The sequence below is a fragment of the Perna viridis genome, chromosome 6, assembly GCF_037379345.1.
Source record: "Perna viridis isolate PV_CMFRI_1.1 ecotype Kerala chromosome 6, ASM3737934v1, whole genome shotgun sequence".
In the NCBI taxonomy this organism is placed as follows: domain Eukaryota; kingdom Metazoa; phylum Mollusca; class Bivalvia; order Mytilida; family Mytilidae; genus Perna; species Perna viridis.
Genome location: NC_142450.1, coordinates 44,664,636 through 44,680,877, shown reverse-complemented (window position 1 = coordinate 44,680,877; position 16,242 = coordinate 44,664,636). Strand labels below are relative to the sequence as shown.

At 30.8% G+C, this 16,242-nt stretch overlaps 1 protein-coding gene across 1 annotated transcript in view; it reads left to right on the top strand.

Moving 5' to 3' along the window:
* Window positions 1–9,114: 9,114 nt before the first annotated feature.
* The window catches only part of LOC148615196 (uncharacterized), a 47,229-nt gene continuing 40,101 nt past the window's right edge, over window positions 9,115–16,242 (top strand). The window contains exon 1 of the mRNA XM_088589867.1: window positions 9,115–9,338. Coding sequence (XP_088445993.1) covers window positions 9,248–9,338 — 91 coding nt within the window. The 5' untranslated portion in view covers window positions 9,115–9,247. The remainder of the gene's footprint in view (window positions 9,339–16,242) is intronic.

Below are 16,242 nucleotides of genomic sequence, written 5' to 3'. Positions count from 1 at the left end.
TACCACCATATATCGCATAATTATTTAGTGTATGCTATGAATTGTATTCTTTCTGTTCAACTTTAAAAATTTTATTTGATAATCAACACACCTTTTTGTAAATCTAGTAAATATTTTCCATGCACTGAATTCATTAACACAAACAGTGATATCTTATTTTCTATATTTCAAAACCTTTGTAGTTTCTTCTTACAAAACCAAATCTGTGATTTTGTTTTGATAGGCCACTTGGTATCAATTTTCTGGTTCTTAGATCATCCTCACTTTTTTCAAACACACAAATAATTATTTTTCTTTTATTGAATGTGTAAAATGTTCCCTGTTTTTTTATGTGAATTATACTATTTTTCTATGATGGTTCATTTATTTATTACCTTTACCCTCATCAAAACTTTCTATTAATAAAACTGAAGACCAGATGAAAAATGAGGATATTCTAAATTTAAGGTTTTCCCATACTCTGATCAATATCTAGGACATTTAGCTTTGTTTTCATTAAAATGTATTGGATGGAGCTGTGAAATTTATCAGAAATTATTAAAAGTATACACAATACATGCACATAGTTCTCTATGAGAAATGTGCTCTGTAAAAACATAAAAAATGATTACAAACTATTTTAAATAAAAAGGAAAATGATGAGTTTAAATCTTAGATATTGACTGGATTATGGAAGACCCTTTTAAAATCTGTATTGGAATGGTACCAGGGCAGATGTCACCCTCTGTTGGAATGGTAACAGGACAGTTGTTGCCCTCTGTTGGCATGGTACCAGGGCAGTTGTCGCCCTCTGTTGGAATGGTACCAGGGCAGTTGTCACCATAAATAGTCCAAGAATCAGATAATTAATATGGCCTTGTTTTGTTGTTGTTAGTCCTTGTGATATTGTCCAGTAGATGTGTTGTGAAGTTTCAAATGTTTAAATTTTATTGTTTTGCATGCATCAATCATTATAGTTTTATCTACATTATTTTGTAACCCATTTTTTCTGATGGAAATATTATAGATACCACATATAGTGAGTGAACCAGATTTTTATCAAGTGAAGTCAGTCAACATACACAATCAGTTATATAATTTAAAAGTTAATATTATTTTTCTATCGTGGAGATAGTTTCAGTTGACCATAAACAAAGAGTAAATAAGATCAGTGCCTTCTCACTTAAGTCTGCACTTATATTTTATGTTTACTTAAGTATATTGTAGATAGCTGAGTCTCTCATGTATGAATTAACATCTTTGAAAGGGATATTTTTTGCTATTACCCAGTTTCCAGTACTATCATTAAGATATTAGCTTAGCCACTACAAAGACGTTTTGCCATATTGTAATATCAAATAAAATCACAGAAATAAAAGATTAAAAAAACGTTACATCATAAATAAGTTTGTATAACATTCATCCTGTAATTTTTAATGATTTCATATGAATCTTAAGAAAATGTGTTTTCTCCTGTAAGGAATGTAAGGCAACATGATTCTATGAACTAAATGTTTTAAGTTGTCTTAATCAATAGAAACCATGAAGGTAATAAAATTGTTGACAAATGTGGCAACTATTTTCCTAATAGAAATATGCCTTCCCTTTAATTTTGTTCATCTTGAAATCCAGTTTTGATATTACACATGCATGAACTGCAGACAGTTCAAAAAAAGATTTTGTAAGCATAGTATCCATATTTGGTTGACAAAGTTTATTTTCAAATGAAAGGGAAAAAATGAACTTAAAAAAATATATTGTCATAAATACTTCTGTTCCCTTTTAACTGTGTATATATTTACTACCTCGATTACTTTGAATTTAAATAAATATTAGTCAGAAGGAGAGACTCTGTTATCTGCAATGGACTTAAACATGTCTGATTGCTGTTCTGTTAAAAAGATGTACTGTTGTCTGGTTTGTAAAGACTTTCTGATGTCTGATAATTGTAGGTGTATATTGCCATATTGTAATGTCAGAATTGTATTCCCCTAATACCTCATACAAAATCTCCTTATACCTATTCATATGAATATTACTCTAGGAAAGATTTTTTTACATTATTAATAAGATATTATGTACTAAGTACATAATTCAAATATTGTTTAAGATGTAAATGGAAATATCTCTTAATATCTCAATCACAATTTTCTGTTAGTATTTTCTTTTTCTCTTTTTGCAAAATGGAAAGTTATTAGAATTTTATAAAAGTTTAGTGGTTAGTAAATGGTTGACACAAATCATGTACTTAGATATACTTCACAGAAAGTAGGCCATTCAATATAATTTCTCAGATACCTCTTGAAAAGTTCTATAGCACAAGATAAAATTACTTATTTCTTTATCAAAAATACTTAGAAATTAGAAAATTACTGTTAATTAGTAAGCAAGTAAGCAAGTTTGTAAAAAGTCATCTTCATACTCGTTCATTATAAAATCAGATGTGAACTAATGATAGTACTGCATAAAATAAAAAGGACTTCAGCAAAAAATTATTTTGAATGGCCTTCAAAGTAGAAAACTATCTGTAGAAATTTGATATGTTACCATTAAAAGTGCTCATAACTGTCATTTACTAGTATTTGTTTTATTTCCATGGAAACTGTTAGATAGCCATTTTCTTTTTGTTATCATTTAGTTCCTATAGACACCTTGAAAGATTTAAGGCAAAGCTATAGCAAGAAGAAGCACAAATAAATTCTTTTCTTAAAAAACAATAACTTGAGTACAATTTTATGGATCTCTTTGAAATTGAAGCACAAGATGCCATACCATAACTGGAAGGCTGGACTGATTTTTGGGGTGGTGACATAAACTGTTTAGGAATTAGGACCCAGAAATGACCAGAAATAGTATTTGCCTACTGTCTCAATAATTACTTTAGTGAAAGTATATTAATGTCTTTGAAATTTTTAACAAGGTGTCATACACAAAAAAATTGTGGGTTTGTTCCTTTAACCATTTATAGGGGACTTTACCTGGTTCTGAGAAAAATATGAGTCAAGTGTATGAATTTCGATGAAATTATACTGCAAGAAAGGAAGATATTGATGGATTGAAAAGGTTTTTGGCTCCAGATTTTTCCGAATAAGAAGCAGAAAAGGTTAAGAAATTAATGTTTTCTTCTGCTGTGTATAAACTTTTCTGCAGTCATCTCAAGCTGTGCCCTCCAAACCATTTTACTATTATTGCAGTTAGTGTCATTTTTTGTCAATGATAATCAGTATATAAACCAGAATTGATTATCTCCCTTGGACAACATCAACTTTCTTTTAAAATATTTTCATTTTTCACACTACAGATCCCACATTACAAATCTATTTTTGATATATGCTTTCAGAATTGTATCCAGGTTGTTTGGAATCATAACAAAATGTGTAATGTTTCAGTCAGACACATAATTCATAAATGGGAAGATAAAGAGAATAAGTACTTCCTTAAGATTCAGCATCAGTATGTATTTGTTGGTAAGAGTTCTAGGACAACTTTGATTATTCCTTTTGCCTGTATTCTGTCAAAACTGAGGGAATTTCACATTTTTACTTGCTACTTTAACATGGATGACAGAACAGTAAATTGGTTAAGGACTAAAACTTCATTAAGAGGATTAAAGTTTATAAAAAAAACCTATTATGGAGTTCCTGTACTTATTCTTATTCTTGAAAAAGAAAGAAGATATGGTAATTTTTTAACTGTTTTGTTCATAATGAAATAAACAGGAAAACATAGGTGCAAATAACTCCAATACCTTAAGGTTTAGCCAAATTCTGATAAGATAAAAGTGTTCAGTATGGCTAGTTCTATCAAAACTCAAATTTTCGTTTTAATCTGTCCAACCATGCAAGAGTAATTGCCCTTTTTCTACATTTTTTTTATTGCTGTTTTTAATGATTTTTCTTTCAAAAATCTTCTCCTCAGACATTACTTGACCAATTTGAACCAAATTTGGTATGAAAGTTCCTTAGGGTAATCTGCATCAAAATGACGTGGGGATTTTAGATCCGTTGAAAAACATGGCCACCATTACTAAAAATAGAACAAAAGGGTCGGACAGAAGTTTTTGGCATATATCTCCAAATTTGTTAGGTTTAGCCAAATTTTGACAGCATCAAGGTGTTCAGCATGATAAGATCTATCACTGGTCAAAATTTTTTTTCAATCTGTTAAGGTATGTCAGAGTTATTGCCCTTTTTTGACATTTTATCCCTATTCTAAAAGTTATTTTCTTCAAAAATCTTCCCGTCTGAAACTACCAGACCAATTAGAACCAAACTTTGTTGGAATATCTTAGACTGTTCTGCATAGATCTGATGTGGGTATCTTCGATCAGTCGAAAAACATGGCCCCTGTAACTAAAAGTAGAATAAAGGGGGTATCAGAAGTTTTTCTCATACATCTACTAAACCATTAGTTTTAGCCAATTTTTTCAATGTTCCTTGTAATAAGGCCTACAAAAGTCTACAAGAATCAAAGTTGTCAGACAACTCCTTGTTAGAGTTATTGCCCTTGAAAGGTAAAAAATTTATATTATTTTACAGCTTTCAGTCAATATCTTTAAAACTGTGATAGGTAGAAACTTACAATTGCTGAAATGATCCTTAAGATAAGGTCTACTAAAGTCTGCATCGTATCAAAATTGTCAGATGACTCCTTGTTTGTTATTGCCCTTGAGATGCAAAAAATAATGTTTTGAGCAGTTTTCAGCCAATATCTTGGAAACTGTAATAGATATAAAGAAACAAAAATTTCAACTGCTAAAATGATCCTTAAGATAAGTCCTACCAGGTCTTTTTGAGTCAAAATTGTCAGACAACTCCTTGTTAGACTTACAGCCCTTCGAAGGCAAACATTAAACCTGGTGAGGGATTCCGTCTCCTTGCATCCTCTTGTTATCTAACCATATCTGTAGAAATTAGCTGTTTGACATACAGAAGGGGTCTATTCTCTTTACAATAAGTGGAATACAACTGCCTCATCATATCAAATATAGTTCTATATTTTTGATTTCTTAGTGATTTTATCAAATACCAACCACTTCTATGCCACATTGAACTAACTACAAAATCCTTATGGCTTCCACACACAGTGTCATACATACTACTACATATTAATTTGTTCAATGCAACATGAAATAATTTCTTTTCATGTTGAGTTATATCAATATCGCTTGAGTTGATTTTATTTCAATTAGTAAATATTTGATCTTCATTGTACAATGGTTGTTCCTGTGTTTGCATCACCTGATGACAATAAAACAATTGATGTTCTTGCTAAAGTATTACTAAACAGGTTTAATAATGTGGAAATTTTAATATGATGCATGCATCCAATAGTCTCAAATTCCCTTAATAAAAAGGAGTTTATTCTTGGCATTTCATTCTTTAAGTGTGACTAATAATGAAATATATCTATTTATTTCAATTTTAAGTGTTACACTATTGCTTATATTTTTCTCACAATGATATAACTGTTATAAATTTGTCCAACCTTAAATGCTTTTGAATAATTAATAGGATAAAAATCAAAAAAGCAAATTTTATTCATTTTGCATTTAACAACAAGTTTTTGAGCAAATAGGAGCCCCTAAGCAACTTCTTTATTTTTACTGGTACTTGCAAATTGAGATATTATAAATCCCAATGGAATTGTATTTCCCATGTTGTTGATTGAGAAGGCCTGAAAGATATAGTATGCATTAATAAAACAAAAAGAATTATAGCACCTGACTTTATGATATTGATATATGGGCTTGCTAAGATAAAACTGGGGCCTCCTTGGTTTGAGTTGTACTGGTAGAAATTATCTCAATGCACTGGTTGCTTTTAAGCTCATCTGAACAAAAGGTCACTTTGCATCAATTGCCGCCAGCCATCAAAATCTTTTCTTTAAAAAACTTCTCCTCTGAAACCACTCTGGGGATTATTTGGGCATCAGCATCCTTGAGGTATGTGCTGGAAAATTGTCAACTTTTGACAGTAGAAAATAAAGAGGTTGCATAGGGGCTCCCATTTGCTCAAAATCAATATTATAAAGTCTGGTGCCAAAGTTTCTATTTTTAGGCCACAAGGGGTCAAATAACCTTTTTCTACATATATCTCAAAACTATGAGAAATACAGACTGTCAAATGCGACCTTTTTTATTTCAGATTGAAGATCCATTTGGTCCAAGCTCTATGAAAACACTTTATGGGATTTATTGGCCTTGGAAGGTCATGCATTACGGTTCTTGCGGTGTTTAGCTTATTACTTTAAAACCATAATATATGGAAAGAAACTTTCATTGTTGAAATTATCCTTATGCAAAGGTCAACAAAAGGATTGTTGAAGTTGTAAGATGACTGCTTATTAGATTTATTGCTGTGAAAAAACAAAAATGAAAAATTTTGAAGAGGTTTTCTTATTATTTTAAAACCTTATTAGATAGAAAAAAAACTTTTAACTGAAGAAATGATCCTTACAGCAAGGCCTACAAGACCTAAAAGGGTTCAAGGTGTATGCGATCCCTTATTAGACTTACTGCATTGCTGTAAAGATATATATATATAAAAAAAAAAAACAGGACATTTTTTACCAGGTGAGCAAATCATTCTCTTTAGTGCTTTGATTTTTGTCATATTTTTCTGTTACCTTTTTTCCCCATCACAGATTATAATTGCTCTTTGTTAACACTAGGCCAGCCGTTATTGAAATGCATTGTATCTTTTCTTGTTAACAGTAAGAAGTGTCCCTTTAGAAGTCTAGGTTTCACAATGAGTGGTTAATGTATATTCAATAAGGATAAACAATGCTTGGCGTGTGAATTTGTTTTGTTAAAAATAATGAAAGCAGTGATGGATCAAGAGATTTGACATGAAAGAGGCCTAAATTTCATCTAGAAAATGTGAAAAGCTGGGTATGCATCAGATTCACGTGTTAATAAACAAAGGAGTTAATTCACTAACTCTAGTTTTAGGCCTACTATTTTGCTGAAGTTTCAGCTTACATCTGTACTATTTGAAATTTTCTATTTGCCTATTTTAAAACTAAAACATTATCTGAATACTAATATACAGAAAATACAAGCTATTGTATCATAATTAAGTCACAAGATGAGCACAACGCTACATCTTTTCCAAGGATTTTCACAAAAATGAGAGGATTAGGGGTAGTTTTTAATCCAAAAATGTAGAGCGCAAGCTATGAACAACATTTTTGTCAGGAGTTGTGAACAGTGATGGTACAGAAGACTATTTTTGTATAAATATCAAAGAGTTTGATAAATGTGCTCTATATTTTCTACATAAAAATGTCTCATGTAATAAGCTATTTTAACACAATTTGGTTTAATTTTCTAATTTTACTTTATTTTCATCTACAACTTAAGCGCATCACAGGCATTTACAGCAACATACATGCCAACCCTACCACTTTAGGTGTTAGTCTACCGATTTCATGGTGTTTCTACCGCCTACCAACTTAAAAACTTTCCTATTGATTTCAAAAATGATAACCGATTTTTTATTCATCTTTATTTAATTCAACTCAACGTTATGTTCGAGTCCATAATGTGACGAATTTGCCATTACTGGGGGAGTTTAATAAAGGGCAGTGAAACACATGTCCGACATAGTATATACTCCAACCTTTTCATTGGCAATTTAAATACATATGCACCAATTAAAAAAGTTTATTGGGATGCTAAATTTTGAACTTGGGAAAATCCCTGATACAATACAAAGATGGGGGATGAAGCCCCAGAAATGGAAGTCCTAGTTATGAAGCGTTATAACAATACACTCAAGTCCTCATGGACCAATGAACAGTTCTTATATTCTGTTCTTTTCAAAATATGCCCATCAGAATGCAGCATTTTTCTTCATTGTAAAAAAAATCGGGGAAATGGGCAAATATTATGAACAAATGGTAAATTTTCACTCCCCTTATTAGGTGTCTTTTATCCTCCAAAATCTGCCCAGGATGCAGCATTTTTGGTTCCAAAAAAGGTTGGCAAGTATGCAGCAATGAAACTTTGTTTTTAGCTAAGGCATATTTTAAACTAGTGAATTATGCATTTATCAAATTCATTTGAAACATTTAGTTTTTGGGGCTGATTTTGACATTTTCTTAACATACTACTTTGCTGAAGTAAGTATTTTTCATGTTGTAACATAAAACAATTAACAACACTTTTTTAAATTTTCAGTTTCATACAGGTGTCCATTTCACAAAGCTAATACATGACTTCTGTACACATATTGGTTTGTTGAGGATTTATGTATACCTAAGTCTCACAAGATCTTTTATGATGCAATATACAAAATCAATGAGTTTAATACCTATTTCTTTTTTATTTTTACCAAAATTTAGTACATGTAAGCTGTTACTTTTTTGTTTGTTTGTTTGTTTTTTTTTTTTTGACAATTTTGTTTTTTGCTGATTACTTGTGGGGCCAGAAAGTGATATTTTTAGGGTATAAGTTTACACCAGACTGCTATTAACTTCGTTCCCAGATAATGTTTTAGATTCAAATTCTAGTTGATGTTTTGAAAACAACTGCTTTATTATTTCAAGAAAATAGTTTTTTTCATGGATGAACCTACGTCCTCATGATTTCAATGTGGTATGGTACCACCCCATTGGCAGCCCCCTCCATTTGGTATTTACACAGGGAAAAGAAAAAAATGTCTAATTAAGCAAAATAATAATAGAATGAACCCATACACATGTAACATTCATTTGAACGTTCTACATAGCTGAGAAACTGCATAAATTAAATTCCAACAACTATATACTGGTAGTAGCTATAAAATCATAGATACAAATCTATGCTAAAACAGATAAAACAGATATTTCGCATTTAAGTTGTAAATTTTTTCATATTATCATTTTAAATGTTTAAACTTCTAGAGTAATCAACAATTGGTTGTTACACTCAGAAAATACCTTTTCATTTCATCATGTCATAACGCTATAGTGCGTTTGTGTATAAACTACGACGTTACGCTTCCCCGTAATTTGAAGCCCCGCCCACCTGAGTGACCACATGTGGATTTTTACCTTGACGTCACTTTGTCAATTTTCCTGAACTTTAAAGCATGGTCCGGTAAACATAATTTTAAAAATATGTCTTATATGTAAAATGATGGATTTTAGAAAATTCACGGGATGACAGTGTTTCTCAACATGTTTGGGATTAGTATAAAGTATTTTCATAAACAGAAAATTGAAAAGAATGGCGATGCACTGCAGTTAAAGTGGTTTTACAGTGTAACAACTGCTGGGTGAAGACATGACCCCGATACATCCAATACACAGGAATTTATATCGTATATTTTTTACGATGGTGTTTATTTTTTGGAGATATACCGCCTCTCAGTCAGGTAAGCTAACATTATAACACAGAAACATTAGAAAGAGCTAAATTCTAATTTATATTTATTTATGTTTAAAGCTTTAAAGATCATCAATTATACACATTTATTTGTGGTTAAAAGATCAAAGAAACTTGAACAATAAGGATGTAACAAGATTGAAACTTATAAGTCCATGTTTGAACCTCTGCTTTTAGTAAAAAAATAAAAATAGACATGAAAAAAAGTGTTTGACAAATATTGGCATAGTACAACTAAACAAATACTTAATTGTACATTACATTCGTATTTTACACTTGGTATATTACTGGGTTTATTTTCTACGCATATGAACACCTGCAATTGAAGCTTTGATCAACCCTTTGATGTCCATAGGAGGAAAGACTATACATATTTTGATATTTAATTTAAATTTTGTTTCCTCTAAACTATAAAGAACATTAAAGTATTTAAGAGGACTAGTCACTAACTTTAAATACCCTGATTCCTTAAAAAGTCATACCATAAGTTAATTATGTTACAGCTGTTGAAATATTCTTTTACAGGACATTAAAACCTCATTAACTCTAACCCTAATCATCTTACAATAGTATTATTGTCATTAATATCATCTGTTATTTTTGGAAATATTGATTTACATCAGTTTTGACACTATCATAAATGAAGCTATTTAATTAACTGTCAAATATGTATCAAGTTTTCAACACAGAAATTAATTTACCAGCCTCTTTGCTATTATTGTTATATCTCATAAAATAGAAATGCTTATTAGAAAAGAATTACCAAAAAGTGGATCTTGTAGGTCCACCGACTGACCACTAACTTCAAAACTTATAAAACCAACACATGAACACTGAAAAGGAGGGATGCCAGCAGAAATTCCTCAGAAAGTGGGTGTGTGCTAGGACATTATTTGCCATTTTTTGTCAACTTTACACAAGAAAATGACAAATTTTCCAATAAAAAGGAGGGGTGCCAACCCCTTGCACCCCCTGGATCCATCACTAACATGTCTCATTAAATAAACCATATGCCTAGCTTACACTAGGAAACTGGAGGTAAAAGTATGTGGTATATCCAAGGCTTTAAAATAATGATTGTTTCACAATTATTTTTCTTCCGGAAAATTATTTCAATTGTTACTTAATAGAAACTAATGTTGTAGTCAGATCTTTTTATTAAATAATTTATTTGGTGATAGCATTGTAACAAATCAAATTGACAAATACTCAAGAAACTTTATTTTCATTAAGTTTAATTATTTTGTCTGATTTTTACAATTTTGGCCAGACAAGGGAGTCTATTTGGACAATAATGATTTGTTATGATGTACTCAAGACTGTTAATCCCTTTGATCCTGTGAAACCCAATTAAATAGCCTACCCTTATAAACTTAATAGGCAGTGTTATGTGTTTGTGACTGTTGATGTAACCTCTAGTAGCTTTTGTATAATAAATTGTCCAAGATTTACATTTGGTAGATCAAGCATAGCCAGAATGAAAGGAGCATGTCTTAATGTGCCATACAGTTTTATGATAATGTTATTTTGATAAGAAGATGTATATTTGTAAATATAATGTGACCATACTAAAATACCCATGGTTTATTGAATAGTTGAGCTTTTTAACTTTATTGTGCTTTCAATTGTAAACTTTACAGAATTTGATTTTCTTGTTTGAATGAGTAAGGAGCATGGAATGTTCAGCTCGATATTTTTAAAAGAATATTTTATTTGGTGAAAAATACTTATAAATAACTTCCAGAAATTAAAAGTTAAAAAAAAATGCTGCATTTAAAATAATTTAAATTATGGGGTGGGGGGGGGGGGAATGCTAGGTGGTCTATTGCTCTTCAAATTTTTCTGAATTTCTGATGACTTCTTGTATTATGTGTAAATGCTGTATAGAGTTGTTGGTCCTTGTTATTTGAGATGGGTCACTATTGTTATGCTTTAAAGCTACTGGCTTATTTATAATACTTAGATCCACATGTTTAAAAGTTTTCTAACTGCTCCAATTTAATATTCATTAAGATGACTAACTGCATAAACTATGGTTGGTTTTCTCAGACCTTAAGATTACTGTAATATTCAAAAGGGTGCAAGATGATTGAGTGGTTATAGAATTAATCATTAAATCACTAGTTCTGTCACCCCTGTGTGTTCAAGCAAATCAAATGGCAAAGAAAATCCAGAGATGATCTTCTGTGGTTCACTCAGAACTTTTGGCCAGTCTTTTATCACTAAACCTGAAGACTGTTTGGCCTGACTTGACAGTAAAAATTTTAAAACACTCTATCCCATATAGTTTGACTTCTGATTTTTCTCTTGGGACAAATTTTGTTATTTTGCATATATATGTAACTTAGTCGGTATTTTAACACCATTAAAATCCATTGGTCTGCAAACTTTGTTTTTCATTGGCATTTGGAAATCTATATGATTATTTTAAGTTGTTTGCCTGCCTAACCATGTTTGGGACAATTAATGTTTGTTCATAGAACCCCTCACAGTTTATTATACCCCTTGCAAACAGAGTTTTGGGGGTAAATGCAATGTAGGAATTACTCAATCCGACGGTTCATCCATCCGTCTGTCCATTTTTCTTGTAAGCGCAACTCCTAAACTGCTCAAGGGATTTTGATGAAATTTTATAAGAAGGTTGGGTATCATATGCAGATGTGCATGAAAATAATTCCTGTTGTAGGAATTCAAAGAGAGGTAATCCAAATTCAAGGTTGGGTATCATATGCAGATGTGCATGAAGGAATATAATTACTGTTCAATAATGCCAAAGGGAGATAATCCAGCAAGCGTTTTACATTAAGTCAGTTTGAAATGGGAGTTATTCTCTTTGTGAACTTCCTCATGGTATTTCAATTTAAACATAAACTGCCCAAAGTTGGTCTGGTAAAAAATTGGAAACAACCATTTAGTAGCCTTTATTGACACAGTAAAGATTTGGCTTTTTAAAGGTAAAAGAACTCATATAGTATATTTAAGTTCCAAACATAAAGTTAGATGGGTATCATAGATTTATGTAGGTTACGAAACAAGCCCTAGATTTGGTTTTTCCTCATTTTATGAATGATTTGAGTTATTTACCAAAGTTAAGTACATATCTGAATTGATATTATCGAAATGTATGGGAAATCAATACTTTATCGATAAATACCTTTGAATATAACACTATAATGTGTATTGGGTTAAGGATTAAAGTCCCAAGAATGTTGTATATTCATCTGATAAATGGGATTAAGTGACCACTGTAAACATTTGTGGTCAAACACATGGACATGCTGATAAATTCTTTGACAGATTACAATGAAATGTGACACAAATGTACAACATATATATACCTACAGTCTACTTTAGCTCAGTATAGGTAATTTTCATATAATTACTTTTTTTTCAAATTCTTATTTGAAAATATTCAAGTTGAATTGCCCTGTGTATCCCTGTGACTGGTAGCATTGAAAAGATCTTTGAGATTTTGAGGATCTGTTGAGTGTCAAGACCTACCTATTGGTCATTTATATTGATATTGTACTGCCTGTGACAGGGTTGTATGCTAATTTTTATAATTTTAAGAAAAGGAAAGTATCTGAAAAGTAGAGGGTTACTACAATGTAATATCATTCTATCTTCTTTGTAGTTGTCACAAATTAAAATTTTAAAGTAATTAATTTTAATTTTAAGAACAGAAACACAGTATCATGACTGCACATTACAGGACATTTTATACCTGCATTGAATTTAAAATGAAAACTTTTTGAATAATGAAGATATTGAAAATTAAGTCAATAGTATGTGTACTGTTTCCTCCTAAGGTTGATTCTCAATAGCATTGTAGATTTGTGACAGATATGAAAATCCATCTTAAAGATTGAAATACTTTAAGATTCAATAATCATTTTGTAAGGTAAAAGGTGCAATACTCTGTATGAAGTAGACATTTTGATACTATTTCACTGACAATTTAAGAATTTTAAAAGCTAATAAGTTCTAACTTCAATGCATGAGAAAAAATTGGCATGAATTTCAATTATAGGTATACATTAAATCTGTTGAAAACACATATAAAGTAATTTGTGGCTGTTTTTCGTGTCTTTTGTACCTGAAATAGAAAGTGTAATTGATATTTGTTCATGAAGAGCTTTTGATAGGTTTGGATTATGGCGACATGTGTTTGTTGACTTTTCCTGTATATAGTTGAAATTGAAAGTTTGTTTCATGATAAATCATTTCAAATGTATATTGAGATTTTTACTTCCTTTTATTTTTGTTGTTGACACCCATAATAGACTGATTATTATACTTGAAGATCTGTAGGCACTGAAAATTATCAAGTATACCTTTATTGTAAATATGGCAGTTTCTGTCACAGTTTCTGTATGTCCCTTCAATTGAACTAACAAATTTTGAAGTAGTCACCATCTGGCATTAGCATTTTAAGTTTCACTCACTCAAACATTTAGGGCTTCTCATGAAATTGAGGAAACTCTATTAGATATTATAGTTAAGTAAAGATGTGGGGGAATGTCCATCTATACTGTTACTAAAATAAACTAGTTGTCATAGGCGTAGTTGTTGTCCATGTCATTGTTGTTGTTAACATTTTCTTCAAACATCTTCTCCGAGACCACTGGAAAGAATTCCATGAAAGCTGGTGTGTTTCTTCCTTAGAGTATCCTGCACAAAGTTATGCTTAATTTTTTATCCATAGAAAAATATGGCTTCCTTTACTAAAAATAGAACATAGGGGACAATAATTTTTCACATATATCTCAAAAACCTTTTAGCAAATTTCTAACATTGGGGTAAAAGTGTTCCCAAATTTTTGGGAAAATATGAAGCCCCATGTTGGAATGTTGGAGTCAATGAAAATTGAAATGATTGTTCCTTATGGTATTCTGCAGACAGCAGTTTTTTTTTACATATGATTCCAAATTGTTAGGGTTAGCCAAATTCTGGTGGAGTAAAAAGGTTCGGCATGATGAAATCTATCTGTAGCCAAATTTTCGTGAAAATCTGTGTTGGAACTAAAAGCCTTTTGTTCAAGGTTTTTTGCTATAGTTTTAATTTTAGAAAATCATCTGCGAAACTTCAGGATAGAATTCAGTGAAAGTTGATATCTTGTATTTTTTCGATTTGAATTTTTATCCAAAAAGAACTATGGCTGCTTTCTAAAAAAAATAGATTGTGCCTATTTAAGCCAGCTGAGTGATTTGGGCTCTTTCTATTCTTTACTTTGGTTATCTCCCTTGTCAGGACAATAGGTTTATTTTTTAAGATATGTCTTTACACCCTTTTTTCCTTTTTTTCACCCTTTATATACATGTACTAAAAACTGACTTTTTTTTAATGTTAAGAAGTACATTTCTATATATAGATGTATACAGAAGAATGGTTTTTGAGTTCTGCATCATATTATTGTACTGAAATACTTTCAAAGTATTCTTACAGAAAAAAAAACATATTTATTATAAAGCCTTTAGAAGGCAGTTGAAGTAACCAGGTGTCTTACAATACCATAAAACAGTCAATGTGGTGGGGCAGAATAGATCACCTTGGCTTATACCTTTGATCTACATAAAGTTGCCAGAAGCCTGGTAATAATTAGCCAGAAGTCAACCAGAAATAAAGATATAATTTGATTTGATGATGTATTGAACCTGTCATTGGTCATTTTATTAGTATTTCTTTCAAGTGGAAAATTCTGTCATCTACAAACTAAATCAGGAATGTAATGTCTTACCTTGTTTATACACATTGCTAAATGAATTTCATTTACTTTACTGTTGAATATACTCAGAGAAGTAATTCTAATCCAAAATTTGGAAATGTAAAAAAAAAATAAGAGTGTTTGATGACACTGTTTGACTTGACACAGGATACTGAACTAAGTATCTAATTCTTTAGTCAATATGATTGTAAAAATTAATTGCCTTCTTCAATAGAACCATGTTTGGATAACAGTAAATTGAATTTTTTTGCAGGAATAATACAAAAGGAAATAAAAGAGCATATGACCTTCAATTGTCCAGTGTAGCAATATATATTTTATACATTATGGTTCTGATTTCTATCTGTTGGTTTTAAAAAAACGTGATATTAGCATATTCTCTTTTTACATAAGATTTAATGTCGCAAGTGGTGTTGTTTATGTATAGGAAAAAAATCATGAAGATAAAGACATATTTTACTTAAGAAAAGATCAAAGCTGCTTTGGATAATGTTGATTTTGATCGTGAAAAACGATACTGAAATTTTATCCTGTCGAGATGTTTAGAGCAAATCTTCACATCCTGTTTAGAGTCGATGGAAGGACTGAATTGTCAGTTTTAATTCATTAAAACTTATTACGTTCTTATCAGATCTTAATAGGGGCTTACTAAGTATAGCCCGAGCAGTTGTCATTGTAGGGGGTGTTTAAACTTTGATATTTTCGGAATGTTAGGCCAAAGTTTAGTCATATCTATAATTAAACCACTTTCTTCATATATTGCATATCTAAGTTTTGATCCAGTTGCATACTGTGAGTTGTCAAAATGTTTTAAAAAAGAAATAATTTAGAAAATATAATTTTCATTTAAAGGTTATTGAGATAAAATGCTTATGATATCATAGTATTGTGTTGTCTAGATTAGAAAAATTGTAAACTGGTACTTCAGGTTCAAATTTATAGGGGAAAACTAGTTGAGAACATCCAACTTTAAAGTGATGAAACCACTTTTATGGCCCTAAACAACAAGTATACTACATGTATATAAGTATATGTATGAATGTAGACAACATTGGTGATCAATACTTTATCAGTACTAAATTGGATGTATTTACTATATTAATTTTAAGTTTCATGCAGAAGGTGTATGGTACCTGTAACACCCAGTCCAGAGACAGAATTCTTTATA